Source organism: Ranitomeya variabilis, chromosome 5 (genome assembly GCF_051348905.1).
Source record: "Ranitomeya variabilis isolate aRanVar5 chromosome 5, aRanVar5.hap1, whole genome shotgun sequence".
Lineage (NCBI taxonomy): Eukaryota > Metazoa > Chordata > Amphibia > Anura > Dendrobatidae > Ranitomeya > Ranitomeya variabilis.
In genome coordinates this window covers 647181248-647201088 of record NC_135236.1, presented here as the reverse complement: position 1 = coordinate 647201088, position 19841 = coordinate 647181248, and the positions used below count along the sequence as shown (strand labels likewise).

Here is a 19841-nt window from a genome sequence, read left to right as displayed (position 1 = left end):
TTTTTGTAGCCGGCCAGAGCGTTACCTCAGAGAGGTGGGCCACAGGAAAGTGGCTAAGGCTGCCTGCGCCTTTATGGATATCCCTCTGAAGATGGATCCACTCACCATCGGTGCGCGTCCCGGCATGGAGCCGCCGCGGATGTGGGTTTCAGCGCTGTTCTGTGCAGCGTGGACGGTGCAGGGATAAACCTCAATCCATCATCCGTTTGTTAGGGAGGAGGAGAGGAACCGTCCACCTCCTTGTACCATCCGCTCTTAATAGTGGTGGTGCAGTGGGGGCTGCTCGGACGCCACGCTGGATTGTGCCTCTGTACAGCCGAGGGTAAAACCTGGTGGGCAGGGCTGAATGCCCGGCAATAGGCCTGGCTGCAGAAGAGGATACTGAAGGTGACACTCCAGTGCTCGTCTGATAAGGGAGGGGGAGATCGGTCCCATGAAGGGGCCCGTCGCCCCTAGAATCAGCTCAGGCAGTGGCTTCCCACGTCGCAGGAGGATACGGAGAGGTAAAACTCCCGTGCTCACCTGTTGTTGGTTCGGGGGAGATCGGAACATGAAAGAATCCGTCGCCCCCTTCGTCCGGTAAAAGGTAAAAGTAAAAAGATTCTTTGGGTCTGAATAGCAGACCAGTCCGTGTGCCTCCTACGGACACTAAGCAAGAACTGGTTAGCTGGGAGCCAGCAGAGGGGTGTATACTGCAGGGGAGGAGCTAGCTTTCTTTGTAATACTTAGGCTCCTTTCAGACATAGCGCATTTTTGAGCGCTATTTTGCGGGCGCTTTTCAAAAATGCGAAATGTCATTTTCGTCTGCCGGCAAAGTGAATGAGAAATTCACTTTGCCGTTCAGACACACCGCAAAAAAACGCGGCGCTTTTGTCTGCAAACACGCCGGCGTAAAAAGAATTGACATGTCAATTCTTTACGCAGCGGCGTGTCTGCGTATCCCCATAGGGCCCCATATTACCGTCCACACACAGCGCCTTTGTCCTGGGTGTCGGCGTCTTTGTACGGAGGGGTTGACACCCAGGACCGGACGTGACGTCGGACAGGAAGAGGGAAGCCCCCGCCCCCCAGTGAAGCAGCATGGAGTCCTTCAACAGAATGAGCATAAACGTGGGGCTGCTGATCGAGACGGTAAGTATCCCCCGTGTGTGTGCCCCCTGTGCGTGTGCCGTGTGTGTCCCCCGTGCACTGTATGTAGTGGCAGCATGTCTGCACTACATACAGAAAGCAAAAAAAATGGATGCTCACCTATCCTATGGATGGATGAGGCGTCCGGTCCCCTCCGCGGCTTCCAGCGTCTGGCAGATCAGCTGATTGTCTCGCTGACCGGCCGGGACATCGGGTGGTTTGTGGGTATCCCTATCAATCAACTGAACGGGCCGGGACATCAGCTGATTGGACCAATCAGGTGATGTCCCGGCCGTTCATGTTTTTTCCCTTTTTTAAAAAAACAGGTAAAGCAGCAGCAAAATACGCGCGCGTAAAAATACGCAGCAAATATGCTGTGTGTGAAAGTAGCCTTAGTGTCAGCCTCCTGGTGGCAGCAGCATACACCACGGTCTGTGTCCCCCAATGAGGCGAAGGAGAAAGAATGTCTGTGGCTGCCTCTCCTCCTCCCTCCATAGTATTTTATGAGCAGCAACTGTCATCTCCTATCTTAGTAATGTGAACAAGACAGAATTTACCCATGAATTCAGAGTGAAAAATCAGAGACCAGTCCAGGAGGAGAAAAGATTCTCTGATAAAAATTAGAAACTGCTAAAAATCTTAAGTCTAAGCAGTATAGATTTATGAAAGTTTTGTTATAACAATGGTTTGTCTTTAATACTGAACTTGCAAACTCTGCTTCCAAATGTATCTCTAGGAACATTCAATTGTCAAAGGAAGTCCTGGAAGATTATGGAGACGCCGTCAAAGTCACCTGACTTGAACCCGATAGGAACCGTTTGATGATATTTGAAGGAAGCATTTGCAGCACGAAAATCAAGAATATTTGTGACCTAGAGGTTACTGACCATGAGAAATGAGCCAAAATTTATCAGAAACTCTGCCAGAAGCAGATGTCTTAGATTATGCATCCCGTGTGCAGCAGGTTATAACAGCCGGAAGGCCTCTGCTAAGTACTAAAGACACTTGTCATGTTATGTTGAGCCATTTACATTGTTCTCGTTTCATTCTGTTATTGCAAAATAACAGAAAGCTTTGTAAATAAACCGAATTTCCAATGGAGGATGAATTTTGATTTATGCTGGAAACTGACATATAGCCAAAAATAAAAACGATACTGGGTAAGAAGGGGGTCTCCTGGAAAGAGGCAGAACACAAAAAAACAGAGACCTTGTTTAGCCATCTTTCCATTGGGCTCCAGAGGGAGGCATCATATGGGTTGTAACCCAACATGTCTGGTCCTCGTTTACTTCTGGATGCTCGGGTGTAGACACTTGTGCCCAGGCATCTAATGTCTAGAAAAAGTCAGTTATATGATCCCTTTCCTTACCTGACTTACGGGTTTCACAGGCTCATCGGAGTCATCTTCACTTTCTTCTGCACTGCTTTCTTCATCGGGTTGTGCAGCTGAAAAAACTGCTCTTATTCCTTTGGCTCCAAGTGCCAGCGCTCTCTGTTGTGGGGTGGCCACAGCAGCCTATAAAAGGGGGGGGGGGAGGGATATATTTTAAAGGTATGGATTACAGATATAGGTCGTGAATTATGACACTAGATCAAAAGAGACATTACCTGAGGTTCCTCCTCCTCCGACTCGCTGGTCTCTGAACTGTCTTGGGATGGCTTTGATTGTGCGACCATCTTACCGGTCACAATAGTCTTGCTTGCTGAAGTTGAAGGCTTTACAGCAGTTTTATTCTGGCTTGCAATGACTTTCTGTCCCTACAAAACCCATACATAATGGAAAAGAGGGATTTTTGGTTCTTACCGTAAAATCTCTTTCTTGGAGCCTTCATTAGGGGACACAGGTAACCATGGGTGTATGCTGCTGTCACTAGGAGGCTGACACTATGCAAATAAAGAAGTAACTCCTCCCCGGCAGTATACACCCTCCGACAGGCACCAGGCAACTCAGTTGGTGCAAAAGCAGTAGTAGGAACAGGTAATATAAAACTCAACCTATGTACCAACCCACAACAACGGCACGTTAGCCAACACGGTACAACTTCAAGGGAGGGTGTTGTGTCCCCCAATGAAGGCTCCAAGAAAGATTTTACGGTAAGAACCAAAAATCCCTCTTTCTTTCTCGCTTCATTGGGGGACACAGGTAACCATGGGACGTCCAAAAGCAGTCCCTAGGGCGGGTATTCTGCAGAAAAAGAGGAGTCAGGTTGGCCGGTGAGAAACCGCCGCCTGCAGTATCCTCCTACCCAGGCTCGCGTCCGCGGAAGCCTGAGTATGCACCCCGTAGAATTTGACAAAGGTGTGCATGGAAGACCACGTAGCGGCCTTGCAAACCTGCGAGGCCGAAGCTTGGTGACGAACTGCCCAGGAAGCTCCCACTGCCCGGGTAGAGTGAGCCTTCACCCCCGAAGGAGGCTGTTTGTCTTGGACGCGGTATGCCTCCAAAACCGCTGAACGGATCCAACGAGCAATCGTGGACTTGGAGGCAGGAAGACCCTTTCGACGCCCATCCGAGACGACGAACAGAGGATCGGCCTGACGAAAACCGGTTTTTACGTACCGGTAATAGGATTTTACAGAGTCCACGACAGCACCCACAACGAGAGAGGGGATCCGCCCACCTTCCGGACAGGAACCTACAGGTTAAAAAAGGGCGGCCCCCCCTCGCCCTCCAGTTTGTGTTCCAGAGTACAAGGGATACCGCCAATGAATCAGTACATGACAATATTATCTTAAACATTACTAAATACCACCACCTCTATAGAGTGATCTCTAAAGCACACCCTCAACAGAGTGCAGGAATAAGTAACTAAATACGGGGGGGAATGTATGGGTGCTGTCGTGGACTCTGTAAAATCCTATTACCGGTACGTAAAAACCGGTTTTCCTATCGCCACGACAGCACCCACAACGAGAGACTTTCAAAGACTATTAACTGGGAGGGACCACAGCACTAAGCACTGAGCGGCCAAACTGTAAGGTGGAATTAGCAGATAGATCAAGGCGATAGTGCTTATAAAAGGTGGAAGGTGATGACCAAGTTGCCGCCTTACATATCATTTCAATGGGGACATCTGCCTTCTCCGCCCAGGATGATGCCATGGCCCGAGTGGAGTGCGCCCTGATGCCTTCAGGTGGTGTTACTCCCTTGGCAGAGTAGGCAAGACATATTGCTTCTCTAATCCATCTGGCGATAGAGCTTTTCGTGACACCAGAACCTTTTTTCCGATTCTGGAAAGAAATAAACAGAGCCCTACTCTGCCTCCAGCTTTGTGTCCTATTCAGGTATTCTAATATTACCCTCTTAACATCTAGTGTGTGATATTTTTTCTCCTCATCTGAACCCGGATTTTCATAGAAAGATGGTAAATAAATCTCCTGACTCCTATGAAATTTAGTTGCCACTTTTGGCAAGTACGCAGGATCAGGTTTTAAGACAATTTTATCTTGGAGAATTATCAAGTAGGGAGGATCTACTGACAAGGCATGAATATCACTGACCCTTCTGGCAGATGTTAACGCTAAGAGCAGGGCTGTTTTTAAAGTGAGATTTTTAATCGAAATAGATTCTAAGGGCTCAAAGGGGGGTTCAGTCAATGCCTCAAGCACCAAGTTGAGGTCCCAAGGAGGTACCCTGGCAATATGGATTGGGTTAGAACGCTGACATGCTTTAATAAATCTAGCCACCCATCTATTACCAGCTATGTCACTGTTGTACAGAGCTCCTAGGGCTGATACATGAACTCTTAGAGTGTTGACCGCTAGACCCAACTCCCAGCCCTTTTGAAGGAATTCTAAAATGGCTGAGATCGGAGCATTATTCCCCAATGGTTTTTGGTAGAACATAAGGAATCTTTTCCAAATCTTTGAATAGATTTTTGTTGTAACCTCCTTCCTGCTTTTTAACAAGGTATTTACTAAAGCTTCGGAGAACCCCCTCTCCCTCAGAAGCTCCCTCTCAAGTTCCACGCTGTTAAGTGAAGAGTCTCCAAATCTGGATGACGGAATGGACCCTGAGAGAGGAGATCTGGAACTACTGGTAATACCCAGGGATCGGTGACAGACATTGTTTTGAGGAGAGAGAACCAAGGCCTCCTGGGCCAGAAGGGGGCGATTAAGATTACTCTGGCTCCTTCCTCCCGGATCTTCCTGAGAACTATCGGAATTAGACACATAGGAGGGAATGCATACGCTAGTCGGAAGTTCCAACGGACACGAAGGGAGTCTACTATGAGAGGATGGTCTGCCCTGTGTAAGGATGCGAACCTCCTGGTTTTCTTGTTCTCCCTCGTAGCAAACAGATCTATTGTCGGTAATCCCCATAGATTGACTATGTGATTGAATATGTGCTGGTTTAGGGACCACTCTCCCTGACGAAGGGAATGGCGACTGAGGTAGTCTGCTTCTATATTGAGTTTCCCTTCTATGTGAACCGCTGTCAGAGATTGTAAGTGATCTTCGGCCAGAGACAATATCTGTGCTGCAGTGGTCATTAGGGAACGTGACCTTGTCCCTCCCTGATGATTGATGTAGGATACTACAGTCATATTGTCTGACTGTATTTGAACATGTGAACTCTCCAGGGAAGGTAGCAGGGAAAGAAGAGCCTGGTTGACTGCTGACAGCTCCCTTAGGTTTGAAGAGTTCTGGGACTCTAGACTTGACCAACGCCCTTGGGTTAGAATATCTCCCATATGGGCTCCCCAACCGAACGGACTGGCATCTGTCGTGACTACGTTGTCCGGGGTGATGGTCCAGAGGACTCCTTTCGACAAATTTACTGGATTGAGCCACCATCTGAGATCGTGAAGAGTGGCAGGCGTTATACTGAACTTCTTGCTTAGAGCTCCGTGAAGATCTTTCTCTGCCTGAAGCACCTCGTACTGAAGCATTCGGGTGTGAGATTGAGCCCATCTCACCGCCGATATGCATGCCGTCAAAGAACCTAGAAGAGACATTGCGTCTCTTAACCTTAAGTTTGGAGCTTTCCTTACGGCCTTGATCTTCTGAATGATCCTTTGTTTCTTTTCTTCTGGTAGGAAGGATGCCTGCTTTTCTGAGTCTAAAAGAACTCCCAAGAATGATTGATGTCTTGTTGGTTCTAGTCTTGACTTTTTCCAGTTGATTATCCACCCGAGACCCTGTAGGGATGATATTATGGCATTTACCCTAGATGTACACTGAGCGATAGAATTTCCAATTATTAAAAAATCGTCTAGATAGGGCACCACCAGGGTTTCTCTTTCCCTGACATGGGCCATTGCTTCTGACACAACCTTTGTAAAAATTCTAGGAGCCATGGATAGGCCAAAGGGCATTGCTAAGAACTGGAAATGCTTAATCTGATGGTTTACCCATACAGCCATCCTGAGGAATTGCCGATGATCCCGGTGAACTGGAAGATGGTAATACGCATCTTTTAGATCCAACACAGACATGTAGCACCTAGGAAACAAAAGCTTAGATGTTGATCTGATGGATTCCATTTTTAAAGGCGCGGTACTGAAGATATTCATTCAATCTGCGTAAATTTATAATGGTCCTAAAGGACCCATCAGGCTTAGAGATTAAGAACAGCGGAGAATAAAAGCCAGTCTTCTCCTGATCTCTTGGTACTTCTTCAATGACTCGCTTTGTCAGTAATTGTTGAATCTCTAACTCTAAGGCCTGTTGTTGGGCCAGAGTATCTAGTGATGTTACAATAAAACGATCTGGGGGAGTCTTCAGAAATTCTAATCTTAAGCCTGCCCCGACTACCCCCATTATCCAGGCACTAGATGTTATCTTCTGCCACTCTGCTGAGAAGAACTTTAATCTTCCACCTACTGGCAGACCTGCTTTATCTGCGTCTCCGTCTTGAGAAAGATGAAGGGTTTTTATAGTATCCACCTTTCTTTTTCTGATCCGACGACTCCCAGTCACGATTATATCCCTGCTGGTCTGACTGGAACTTCCTGAAGGGCATGCGTCTCCGGAAGGCGTTCCTAAAAGTGGGATTAAATGCTTTAGGAAATCCCTTCTTTCTATCTTCCACCTTTGCAAGTATTTCATCCAGCACCGAGCCGAACAGGTACTCACCCCTACACGGAATAGAGCACAACTTGGCTTTAGCCTGGGCATCCCCCTTCCAAGACTTTAGCCAAAGTGCCCTTCGGGCTGCGTTTGAGAGCCCCGCCGATCTCGCAGCTAATTTCAGGGAGTCGATTGAGGCATCTGCAAGGTAAGCCGCTCCTTCTCTGACCTGAGATAGGGAGTTCAACAACTTATCCCTAGGTGTTTTTGCTTTAAGTTGTTCTTCTAGCTGCGTCACCCAGACCATGATTGACCTTGCCGTACAGGTGCCTGCAATTGCAGGTTTAAAGGCTCCAGATGATGCTTCCCACACTTTTTTAAGAAGCATGTCAGCCTTCCTATCTGAGGGATCCTTAAGGAGTCCCACATCTTCTAATGGTAGTGAGGCAGTTTTTGAAGTAGAGGCTACTGCCGCATCCACTTTCGGGATTTTTACCCACTGAGACAAGGTGTCATCTTCAAAGGGATACCTCCTTTTTGCAGCCGAAGGTAAGAACCCCTTATCCAGTTTGTCCCATTCCCGTCTGACTAGATCTTTAATGGTCTCAACCACGGGGAAGGCTTTACGATTCCTCTGGTTTAGTCCTGCAAACATGATCTCCTGGGTGGTTTTTGGCTCTTTGCTCTCTGCCACCCCCATCGTTGTACGGACTGCTTTAATTAACGCGTCCATATTTTCCGTGGAGAAACAAGGTCTTCCTTCCTCATCCGAGGAGGCCGATGATGAGGTGTCCGAGCACTCGCCCTCTTGTAATGAAGGGCTGGAATCAGATATCACCTCCATGCTGATTTTTTCATGCCGCTTGGTTTTAAGGGATGATTTTATTTCCTCCCTAATTACTTCCCTTAAATCTGATACACGGAGGGGAGCCTCTTCCTCTAACGTGCGGCATATACACAACTGACATAGCTTTTTTAGATAGGTGTCAGGTAGTGGCTCCGTGCATAACGCACATTGCTTATGCTTGGATTTTGAGGTCTTTTTTCCCTATAAGAAAACATAGTACAGGGGACAATCTGTATCAGTCAATGGTTTAATATAAAACTCACCACTGCTGATGAAACAATAAAGTACCGGTTTTTGAGGGGGTGAGATGCGACGTGACGTGCCAGGGTCCTGCTGCCCACGTGCCACATCTCCAGCGTGAGATCTGCTGCTGCTCCTCTGCTCACCTAACGGTCGGTGTTCGGCGTCTCCTGTAGAAGACATGCTGCCGCACACTACTCACCAAGCGCTGCCTTCTTTTCAAAGGTCCCGCGCTCTTCCTCCCGGCCTCCTCCGGAAGTCGTTCATCTACTTCCGGGTCACAAGCGCCGACATCTTTCCAGCGTCCTGCGCGCGTGGTCGACCCGGGGCGGCGTGCCTTCCCCCGGGAACGCCACTACGACCGCTCTCTCCACCGAGCCGGTCCCTGCCAGACGAGGGGGGAGGCTGAACACAGAACCTCCCCCGACGCTGCTTCCAGGCCCCCGACTCTGCCGTTCTCACCCGGACACCGCACAGAGGCTTGGCGGACCTGGGTAAGCTGACCTGTAGGCTCCCGCCGTCCGGACAGGAACCCAAAACTGGAGGGCGAGGGGGGGCCGCCCTTTTTTAACCTGTAGGTTCCTGTCCGGAAGGTGGGCGGATCCCCTCTCTCGTTGTGGGTGCTGTCGTGGCGATAGGAAAAGAGGCAGTTCTGGCGATGTAAATCCGGATAGCCCTGACCACATCCAGCTTGTGAAGGGATTTCTCTAATGGATGAACCGGGGAAGGGCAAAAGGACGGGAGGACAATGTCCTCGTTGATATGAAAAGATGAGACAACTTTCGGTAAGAAGGAAGGAACCGGACGAAGAACCACCTTGTCTTGATGCAGGACCAGAAAGGGAGAACGACAGGATAAAGCCGCCAGCTCTGAAACCCTTCTAATGGAGGTGATGGCGATCAAAAAGGCTACCTTCCAGGATAGAAGCGAGAAGGAAACATCCTGAAGCGGTTCAAAGGGCGGCCGCTGCAGGGCAGCTAAGACGAGGTTGAGATCCCAAGGCTCAACAGGAGACCGGTAAGGGGGAGCTATATGAGCGACCCCCTGGATGAAGGTCCTCACCTGAGGCAGGGAAGCCAGGTCTCTTTGAAAAAGAATTGATAGAGCGGAGATCTGACCCTTCAAGGTGCTAAGGGAAAGACCCGAATCTAGGCCCGTTTGAAGAAAGCTGAGAAGGGAAGGAAGGGAAAAGGTCATAGGAAACAGATTGTTATCCTGACACCACCGGAAAAAGGCCTTCCAACATCTGTGGTAGACACGCGATGAGGCCGGTTTCCTCGCTCTTATCATAGTCTGGATGACGCTATGAGAAAAACCCGCGTTCTTCAGGACCGCGGCCTCAACGGCCATACCGTTAAATTCAGCGACCGAGAATTCGGGTGGGAGAGAGGCCCCTGTGAAAGAAGGTCCGGAAGATCCGGAAGTCTCCACGGAACATCCGATAACATGTTTATCAGCTCTGCGTACCATGCTCTGCGAGGCCAATCTGGAGCTACCAAGAGTACGGGGACCCCTTCCGACTTGATCTTCTTTACGACCCTTGGGATCAGAGGGAGAGGCGGGAACAGATAGGGCATCCGGAACTGGGCCCAAGAGATCACGAGAGCGTCGCATCCGACGGCCATCGGGTCCCGAGACCTGGCGACGTACTGGGGAACTTTGTGGTTTGCCCGGGAGGCCATCAGGTCGACGTCCGGAACGCCCCACCGCTGGCAAATCTGGCTGAAGATTGCTGGAAGAAGAGACCACTCGCCCGCCACGATGCCCTGGCGACTTAGAAAGTCGGCCTCCCAATTGTCCACTCCTGGGATGTGGACGGCTGACAGAGAGGGAACATGACCCTCCGCCCAGCGGAAAATTTTTGCTACTTCCGCCATGACTTGACTGCTGCGAGTCCCCCCTTGGTGATTTATGTATGCCACGGCCGTGGCGTTGTCCGACTGAATGCGGACCGGCTTTCCCGAAAGGAGAGACTCCCAGCGGATGAGGGCTAGGAAGATGGCTCTGATTTCCAAGAGGTTGATCGAGAGGCACGCCTCTTGAGCAGTCCAGCGGCCCTGGGCTGTGAGGTGGAGAAAGACCGCTCCCCAACCTTGGAGACTGGCGTCGGTGGTAATCACCTGCCAGTGGGGGGGTAAAAATGACTTCCCGCGCAGAATGGAGGTGGACAGCGTCCACCAAGAGAGAGACTGTCTCGCCCTGGGGGAGAGGCGAAACAGACGGTCCAGGGAAAGCGGGTTCCTGTCCCAGGCAGACAGAAGAGCCAGCTGGAGGGGACGAGAGTGGAACTGAGCATAGGGGACCGCTTCCATAGAAGCGACCATTCTCCCCAGAACTCTCATGGCTAGACGAAGGGACAGAGGACTCGGACCCTTTAGCGATCTGACACCCCGACGAAGAGAAAGAAACTTCTCCTTGGGAAGGAAGACCTGAGCCCGAAAGGTATCGAATTCCATGCCTAGGAACTCCAGCTGTTGGGTTGGAATCAAGGAAGATTTCTGGTAGTTGATCAACCAGCCTAGGCGAACTAAGGTGTCCAGAGTAAGATGGAGGCTCTGGCTGCAATCCCCCTGGGATGAGCCCTTGATCAATAGGTCGTCGAGGTATGGGATTACCAGAATCCCTTTTGAACGCAGGATGGCCATGACAGCTGCCATGACCTTCGTAAAGACCCTGGGAGCAGATGCCAGCCCGAAGGGGAGGGCAGTGAACTGGTAATGATGCTCCCTGATCGCGAATCGGAGGAACCTCTGATGCTGCACGCAAATAGGAATGTGAAGGTACGCATCCCGAATGTCCACTGAGCACAGAAACTCTCCCGGCTCCATGGACGCGATCACCGAGCGCAGAGATTCCATTTTGAAGTGTTGAATCCGAAGGTGGCGGTTCAATCGTTTGAGATCCAGAATCGGACGGAGAGAGCCGTCCTTTTTTGGAACCACGAACAGGTTTGAATAAAACCCGGAAAACCGCTGACGAAAAGGCACCGGCACTACGACTCCCGAGGCGAGGAGCGAATCGACGGCTTGGAGAAGCCCTGGGAGATGAGAGGGCTTTTTGGGAGGACGAGAGAGCATGAAACGTCTTCCTGGGGGCGAAGAAAACTCTATTTTGTAGCCTGACGTGACGATCTCCCTGACCCAGGCGTCGTCGACTACTGAAAGCCAAACCTCTGAGAATAGAAGAAGGCGGCCTCCCACCCTGGAAGGAGTTCCAGGTGGGGGCGACCCGTCATTTATTAGAAAACCTGCGGCCCCGAGATCCCGATGGTTTTGCGGGGTGGCTCTTGGCTCTCCAGCGTGGCGGAGGCCTGAAAGAAGGTTTTCTTCGGTCCCCTTGTGAGGAGGAACGGTCCTGGACGGGGTTTCCTTTCCTGAAGAGGCAAAAGACCGAAAGGGACGAAAGGACTGGGGACCCCTCCTGTTGAAGGGACGTTTCGGCTTGGACTGGGGTAAGGAGGTACTCTTACCGCCAGTAGCGTCCGAGATCATTTGATCTAGCTGCGAGCCGAAGAGTCTGGAGCCCTGGAAGGGCAGACCCATGAGCGATTTCTTAGATGCGGGGTCAGCGTTCCACGCCTTTAACCAAAGAATCCGGCGAATGGCGACAATGTTGCCATTAGCCCTGGTAGAGCAGGCCGCTGCATCAAGGGAGGCATTCATCAGGTATTTTCCTGCCAGTGAAATCTGATCCGCTAATTCAGACAGTTCTTCAGCAGGAGCAGAGGCCGAAATGCCCCTGCGCAGGGTCTTGGCCCAGGCTGAAACAGCCTTGGCTACCCATGACGAGGCGAAACTAGGGCAAAGGGAGGCTCCGGAGGCCTCAAATGCTGATTTTGCTAGCGCCTCGATTTGTCTGTCCGAGGGGTCCTTAAGGGAAGCCGTGTCCGGAATAGACAGAACTGTCTGTGAGGATAGCCTGGACACAGGCGGGTCGACCTTAGGAGACTCGGACCACTTGGAGACCAGGTCGGAGTGAAAAGGGTATAACACATCAAGCAGTTTCCTGCCTGGGAAACGCTTGCCAGGGTTTTCCCAGTGAGTGGCGGTAGTGTTGTCAAACTCCTTGTGATTAGGGAAAACCCTAGAGGGACGTTTAATCCGTTTAAAAGCAATGGAGACGTCCTGAGAGCTTGCCTCATCCTCCTTAAGATCAAGCGTCTGAATGATAGCTGAGATAAGGCTATCAACCATGTCTTGTGTTCCGGAAGTCTGATCTGCATCCGAGTCAGATTCCGACTGAGAAGTTACGTCAGACCCGAGGTCCGCCTGTGAGGAAGGGGAACGGGCAGATAGGGGAATCCCGATGTGGTCCGGTGAACTGGAGAAGGATCTAGATAAAGTCCGTTTTCTGTCTCTTTTGTCCGGTCTGCCTCTGTGAGAGTCTAGGACAGGTGCGGGCGAATCGCCGTGAGAGGCGTTCGTGGCACTGGTGGCATTAGAGAGAAGCGGGATGCGTTCAAGTGCCTGGACCAGGGACTGAGAAACCTTAGTCAGGTCGGACACAGATTGAGACATAGCAACAGCCCACTCCGGGGGAGGGGGGGGTGCACTCGTCCCGGGACCCTGAAGCTTCCAGGGGAGCTGACATGGTGGGAGGAACGCAGGACGGGCAGAAAGGAGATGGCTGACCTGAAACCCACTTTTTCTTACAGTGAGCGCAGGCGTAATGGATGGCCGTAGGGGCAAAGGCCGGGGTGGGGTCGGACATAGGTGGATATTACCTTGTCCCCAGAGAATACTGCCAGGTGGAGTAGGAGGTAGCGCTGAGCCTGGTGAAAGACAGCGGTAACCGCAGGTGCCTGTGTTCCCCCGAGAAATCCTGTGTCCCACGCGATGAGCAGACGCTGACAGGGAGCAGGAAGCAGGAGAAAAGAGCGCGGAGAAGTGCGACGCTGTGGGCGTGCACAGGACCGAAGGGGGGAAAGAAAGGAACGCCCCCTGTAAAACTGAAAGCAATCCGGCCGCTATACCGTCGACCGCCACAAGAGGGCGCTCAAGCGGCAAGAAAGGGAAAAGCAGGGAGACGCTGCACATCCCGGCCGCACTAATTCCGGCCACCACCAGAGGGCGCTCAAGCGCTAAGAAAGGGAAAATGAGGCAGAGAGAAATGGCGGGCGAACGAGCCTGCAAGTTTGAATAAGGAGGGGGAAAAGATGCCAGCCTTCCTGCTCTCATTCCTACGTGGTCTCAACGCCCGAATATGCAGCCCACTTCCCTGTCAGATGCTCCCCTATGGTAAGAGGAGATCGCTGCTGGGCAGGGAATTGGTGGGGGTGGGGGGGGGGGTTGTTGATTGAAGATTCCCTACCTGCAGATGAGGAATCATCAGGATCCCTGGTAGATAGAGGGTCCTGGAAGTAGTCCTCCTTCCCGCGCCACGACTCTCCGGCGCAGAAGACGGCGTCGACCCCTGAACAGGGGGAGAGGGTCACTGGATGTGACCGCCGTCTTCCTCTCAGCCCGCTCCGAGGAGAGGGATGAGGAGGGGAAACGGGCAGGACTGGCCACCGAAGAAAGGGTCACCCTGAACACCTAAATGGGTGACAGGGGACAAAGTCCTGCCCAGCGGGTCCGAGAGGGTGCGATGTGGGTGATACCACACTGCTCTCTCGGTCGCTCAAAGTGGGGAAGACAGGGTGAGAAAACTGCACCCTGTTACCCTGAAGAAAGTATCTGAAAAAGAAAGGGAAAATGATTAAAAACAAACAACAAATCCCTGTAAAAGAAATGCGGATCTGGTGTTAGATCCAGGTCCGCCTCCTACAGACACTAAGCAAAAACTGAGTTGCCTGGTGCCTGTCGGAGGGTGTATACTGCCGGGGAGGAGTTACTTCTTTATTTGCATAGTGTCAGCCTCCTAGTGACAGCAGCATACACCCATGGTTACCTGTGTCCCCCAATGAAGCGAGAAAGAAATTAGAATTATAGTGCATTGAAACATAACCAAAAAAAAAACTTAGTAATAAATATGAAATCACAGGAAAGTTATTGATATACCGGTTGCAGTTCCGAGTCGGAGGAGTCGCTGCTTTCAGATTCGGCATCTGAATCGGGAACAAGTGCCGGGATCGGTACAGACTGTTTAGGTGATGGGTTGCCTATAGTCAGACCTGGGGCTTTTACCGCAGAACTAGGCTGGGAAGGTAGTAAAAAAGGTTTAGTTGTAATTGCCCAAATACTAAAACACAAAATATAAGAGAGATATGTCCTCAATGCCCTGTGGAAAGGCAGCTTGGACCACCACTAGTTGCTAGATAGACTGGCAGTATGTAGGAGCCTCAGGGGCTGCAAAGTGAAAAGAAGCAGAGGTCAAACGAGTGTTCTCCCAATAAAGAAGAACAAAACGATGAAGTTCTTTCCCACCACTGCTGCCAGTCTGTCAGAGTGACAAATACAGCACAGTTTGATCTCCACTTTTTCACATCACTGAAACAGTCATACTAGATAAAAAAATAAATAAAAAAATACCGCATCATCACTGTCAGATTCCTCGCTGCTCTCATCTGCCACCATCTTGGCAGGACTTCTCACCGCTGCAGCGCTGCTTTGGGATGCCGGGGTCACAGCTGTAGGTTTAGCCCTGGACTTTGTGGCTACTACGGTTGGCGTTGGCACCTTTAAGAAAAGTCAGCAAATATAACATTGATGTCAAAAGTGTAAAGCTGTGATCAAGGAAAAAGGAATATAGAATTACAAATTCTTCATTCTGCCCTTCCGGATTGGGATCCCCTCTAAAATACAAGCCCATGTGGGGCACCTTGCAAACCGCTAATCATGCAGGTATCGCGGGGTGACAGAGGGCGTACGTATGTAGATGCTGCAGTCGCTATTGACCACGGCATCTATGGAGTAAAAAGCCTGTGATCTTGGTGATCTATGATCGAGGTCGTCGGGAGCAGGAGACCGGCTGTCAGTCCTAAACACTCCCCAGGTGGACACCGCTCCGATGCCTCCACTGTCACCATGGCATGGGTGTGCAGCATCCTGTGTGATACACCTCCCTAGATAATGATGTGTATGTGTGACACTGTTAGGGGGGTAATGACAATGGGCTTGATTTGTCAACACTGGCATGCTGGAGTCAGACGCTCCCGATTCCTTAAAAGCCTCCCCACAAATCTTGGGAATAAGGTCTGTGGTGTAAGGAATGCTGAAACTCGTTATGAATTTGATAGGAGCGGATTTGCCATGACCCTGTCCTGCCACAACTCCGGCCACATTGTTGGACCTGGGTGAAAATAGTTTGAGAAAGCTAAAAGATGCAACATTTTGGTGCATCTTGGATGAATCGGGTCGATTATGATCGGAGAGTGAATTTTATAGAAAGCTCTAGGCGGCTACCAGACACTTATATTAATGTGTTACTTGTACCCAAAAATACAACCAAGTCAGAATATCTGCATTGCCCACAGATCCTCATAGCTAATCCCAGAAGGCCGGAGCTGCAGGGCTCAGTGGTTACTACCATTGTTTTGCTGAACCAAGGACAACATGGACATGTAGTGATAGGAAACAGATTGTGAGCCCCATTTGGGACGGCGATGATAATGGCCATTAAGCAGTGTGGAATAAGTTGTCGCTGTACAAGCAGGAGATATGACTGCACAATATTACCTGGGCTGCCTTCATCTCCGGTTCACTGTCAGACTCGTGACTGCTCTCGGAGTCCCGTGCGGCTGCTTCAGGCTTTGGAGCCTGGGCACTAGCAACTTTTGCAGGACTAGCATGGATTGTCCTTTTCTTTGGTGATGTGGTTTTCTCCTGGAATACAAAAAAAAACAAACAACCCATGATCCTTTGGAGAAACAAATTAATCTGGTGACTAATACTCTTGCACTCAGTATGTAGAAGCACGTGCGATCCCCAAGATTGTAAAATGTGGGAGAGAAGACAACTAGTGGCTACAGGTCCAGCTATGTTATATGGTACTTGGCGACACATTTACATTGTAGGAAAAAGCCTCCATCCCTCCGGCCGCAGCATTTCTGCTGCCGATTAAAGCACCGCACACCGCGCTGTCTGAGCAACCACTGGTCTCAGACACGTCAGCCTCAGCGTTTCCCTGGTGAAGCCCCGTTTGTGGACATAATGGCCATGCCGGCACTTGCCTCAGTACCATCAACCGCTCTTGGTATGGACAGTCAGTCACAGCTTCGACCCTTGTTGGCTCTACTTTATCTTGTGAAGCTGAGACCTCCGACAACTTTTGCTCCAACAAAACAATGTAAAAATTGAGCATTAGAAAAGGTGTTGGGAAAACACGAGGATGCGAAGTGAAGGAGCAGCCCACAACGAGCCGATCACTTCTCAAATTTCCGAGGTTGCCTCTGAACAAGATGAAATGTCACCGGTGTGTTTGGGCAGCTGCTCCATTTTTTTTTTCACTTTTGTGCAATTTTTAATAAATCTTTCTGCCGTGTATTTCTTTTGAACAAATCTGAAATATTATGCTTCAAAATGAGCAAAAATACAAAAAGCGACATTACCGGCACAATTTTGATAATGTCGCTGCCAATAGTCTCGATCTTCACCTTCACTAGTCAATTATAATAGCTGCCCAGAAAGCAGATGGTCCCGACTTCTGTAAAGTGGCCTTTAGTCCTGTACATATTCTGACCCAACAGATCAAACATGACCAATCAATGCCGCCACGTATCACATGGCACGGTGTGACCCCGAGCTGGCAGCTACATGTGTGCACTACTCCTCTTACATTAGTAATATTATATATACCTGTACCACAGGTTCTTCCTCGCTTTCCGTCTCACTGCTTTCTGAGCTATCATCCGTCATGGACTGCTGGGCGAAGGGTCGGACCGGAGCTTTTTGGTTTGATGTCAGCACGTTACTTGGTGCCGCGGCTTCCGGCGTTGAAGGAACAAACTGGATCTAGATGAAGATAAATTATACACAATCTGCTTAAATTGCTGAGTAATATTGTAATCCTTCCAGAAGTGGGGGTCTGGCCAGTGCAATCGCCACAGATCCTTAGTGCAGACTTGCATTCAAGTTTTGTAAAGCCCTCGTCTCCAGGCTGCAGTTAAAAAAAAAAAAAAAAAAACCCACACAAGGCAAGCAATACCTCACTCACCCTCACCAGGTCCAGCGCTGAGTTACAACCCAAGTTCCGGGTGTGTGATTGTAGTGCTGATGTCACTTTAAAGTGATCAGCGTCAATAAATGACCTCAGCGGATCTGAGCAGGGCGCTTCGCCTACATGTGAAGTGCTCACCGATTGTATGCAGCGCTGTTGATGTGACAGGAGCGCTGCGGACAATTAGACACCGGAAGCAGCTGTGGAGACTCAATAGACCCAGAAAGGGGAGGTAAAAAGCGCAAAACTGCAGCCGGCAGAAAACAGGAGATTTTTGAAAATGTAAAACCACTTTACATACAAAAACCCCGTCTGGCATATGGCAGGCTTGGGGGTCATTATTAAGACCTGGATATTAGGGTAACACATCACCCCCAGGATATTATGGCGACATGGATTAGCTTACAGAGGATGCTCACTTTAAACTCCATAGATACTACAATCATCTAAAGAGTTAAGGCCAATCTGGTACCTGCTCCTGAGCCCTCATCTGATACCTGCTCCTGAGCCCTCAGAATACTTATGCCAAAAAACAACCCCTAACAAATGATTAAGTCAGGAAACTTCTAATAACCAGACTTACCTCGCTGTCATGGTCTGATTCCTCGCTCTTCTCCATAGTGATCGTGGAAGATTTCCTTGCTGTGGTGCGGCTCCTGGATGCCAGGGTCGCAGCTGCAGTTCTGGCGTACCCCTTCTTAGCCTTCATTGCTGTCGTTTTGGCTGCTCTTGACGCAGCAGCTTTCGCCTTAGAAGCTGTTGGGGTTGGCGACTTTTGCTTAATCAGAAAAGATGGGGATCGTTAAATTTATTAACTGGCTGGAGCATTTGGCAGTGAATTTAGGTCTGTATTTATGGAGCGGCCTCAGGAGTTGAGCCCACAGCACACGCAGCTGATGCCGGCTGTGTTGCACAAAGTCATCTCTAAGTACACCTGGTGTTTAACCATTTAAATGCCACTCTGGCATTTAACCCCTTCCTGATGGGGCCAATTATCATTTTTGCTTTTTCATTTTTCCCTCCCAGAGCCATATTTTTTTTTTCCTGTCCACAGAGCTTGTTTTTTTTGAAGGACAAGTTGTACTTTTGAATGACACCATTCATTTTACCAAAAAACAAACAAACAAAAAAAAAAACATTCCAAAGCACGATGGAACTGAAAAAAACCCACAATTCTGACATTGATTTTAGAGAATTGTTTTTATGGCGTGCAGTGCAAGGGAAAAACAATCTCACAATATGATTCTGCTCATCAACACAATTACGGCAATACTAAACATGTCCAGGTTTTTTAAATTATTTTAGTGTGGAAAAAAAAAAAAAAAAGACAGCAGAAAAAACAAACAAAACAAAAGACATTTGGGGGTTGTGTCACCATTTTCCGAGACCCGTAACTTTTTCGTTTTTCAGTTGATTGAGCTGTTTGATTACTTTTTTGCAGGGTAAGATCATTGTTTTCTTCTTTTTCGCCTCATTGGGGGACACAGGTAACCATGGGCGTGTGCTGCGGTCGCTAGGAGGCCAACACTGCACCCCCCCCCCTAAAAAAAAGTAAAAAGTTAGCTCCTCAGTAGTTGTGACACCCACAGACTGGCACAAAGCTCGTAAGTTTTAGCTTAGTGTTATAGTTGGAGGCAGACCTGGATTTGATCCCAGATCCATTTTGTTCTTTAGGTCACCATGTTGTGTGTCAATCTTTTCTCTTTGTTTTTCTGATTATTCTCTACAACAACCCATAACTTCTCCCCCCGATTTCCCAACTAAATTACAGTAGGAAAACAGTATGGTGCTATGCACACCATATCCTCTCTGGTCTGCGAGGCAGGAACTTACCCCCTGACACTTCAAGCGTGTCTCAGGGCGGATGGTCCTTACTTTGTTCCCCACCCCAGCCCTCCTCTCAGATCAGTGCCAGGAGGAAGCCTGTGGTCACCCCTCAGTGTCAAACCCCCCCCCCCCCCCAAACCCCAGGGTCGACAATTTCCAGTGAACCCCCCTCACTTGGGGGCTCCGGATGCATTAACCTGGATTGCGAAGAGGGAGTCACCAGTGCTCCGATCGTTTCTCATGACGACTCGCAGCTTCTACCCACCACCCTCAGCATGGCAGATCAAGGATAAGGTCCAAGAAGCAGGCTCATTTCAGCTACTAGTCTGGTTCCCCTTCCCCTTGCTCCAGGATACCCTTGGTATTCAACTCCTTCTATGAGGTGGCCCCAAAGTCCGACCTTGCTTCAGAGTCAGACTCCGATCCTGACAGACCAAGCCTTTAAGCTCCAGGACATGGTCGACAGCCTCTTATCAATCATACCTTCAATATTAAACCTTCAGATAACTCCAACTCATTCAAAAAGGCAAAATTCCCTCCTGGCGTGTTTTCCAGCCGGAAAAGCGGTTCCTGGGTAGGAAACAGTTGTAGGAAACATCTTATATCCTTTCGGGTCCGATCTCAGAAAATTTGCACATACCCCAGCCGTGGATCCACCAGTCATCTGCCTGTCCACCACCACTGTTCTGGC

General features: G+C 49.7%; 1 protein-coding gene across 1 annotated transcript in view; it reads right to left on the bottom strand.

The window, feature by feature from the left end:
* LOC143776677 (uncharacterized) overlaps positions 1–19841 on the bottom strand; it is a 105132-nt gene that overhangs the window by 45021 nt on the left and 40270 nt on the right. The window contains exons 7-13 of the mRNA XM_077266330.1: positions 17907–18101; positions 16963–17118; positions 15844–15990; positions 14698–14844; positions 14227–14364; positions 2737–2886; positions 2498–2644 (exon numbers count right to left, since the gene is read on the bottom strand). Coding sequence (XP_077122445.1) covers positions 2498–2644; positions 2737–2886; positions 14227–14364; positions 14698–14844; positions 15844–15990; positions 16963–17118; positions 17907–18101 — 1080 coding nt within the window. The remainder of the gene's footprint in view (positions 1–2497; positions 2645–2736; positions 2887–14226; positions 14365–14697; positions 14845–15843; positions 15991–16962; positions 17119–17906; positions 18102–19841) is intronic.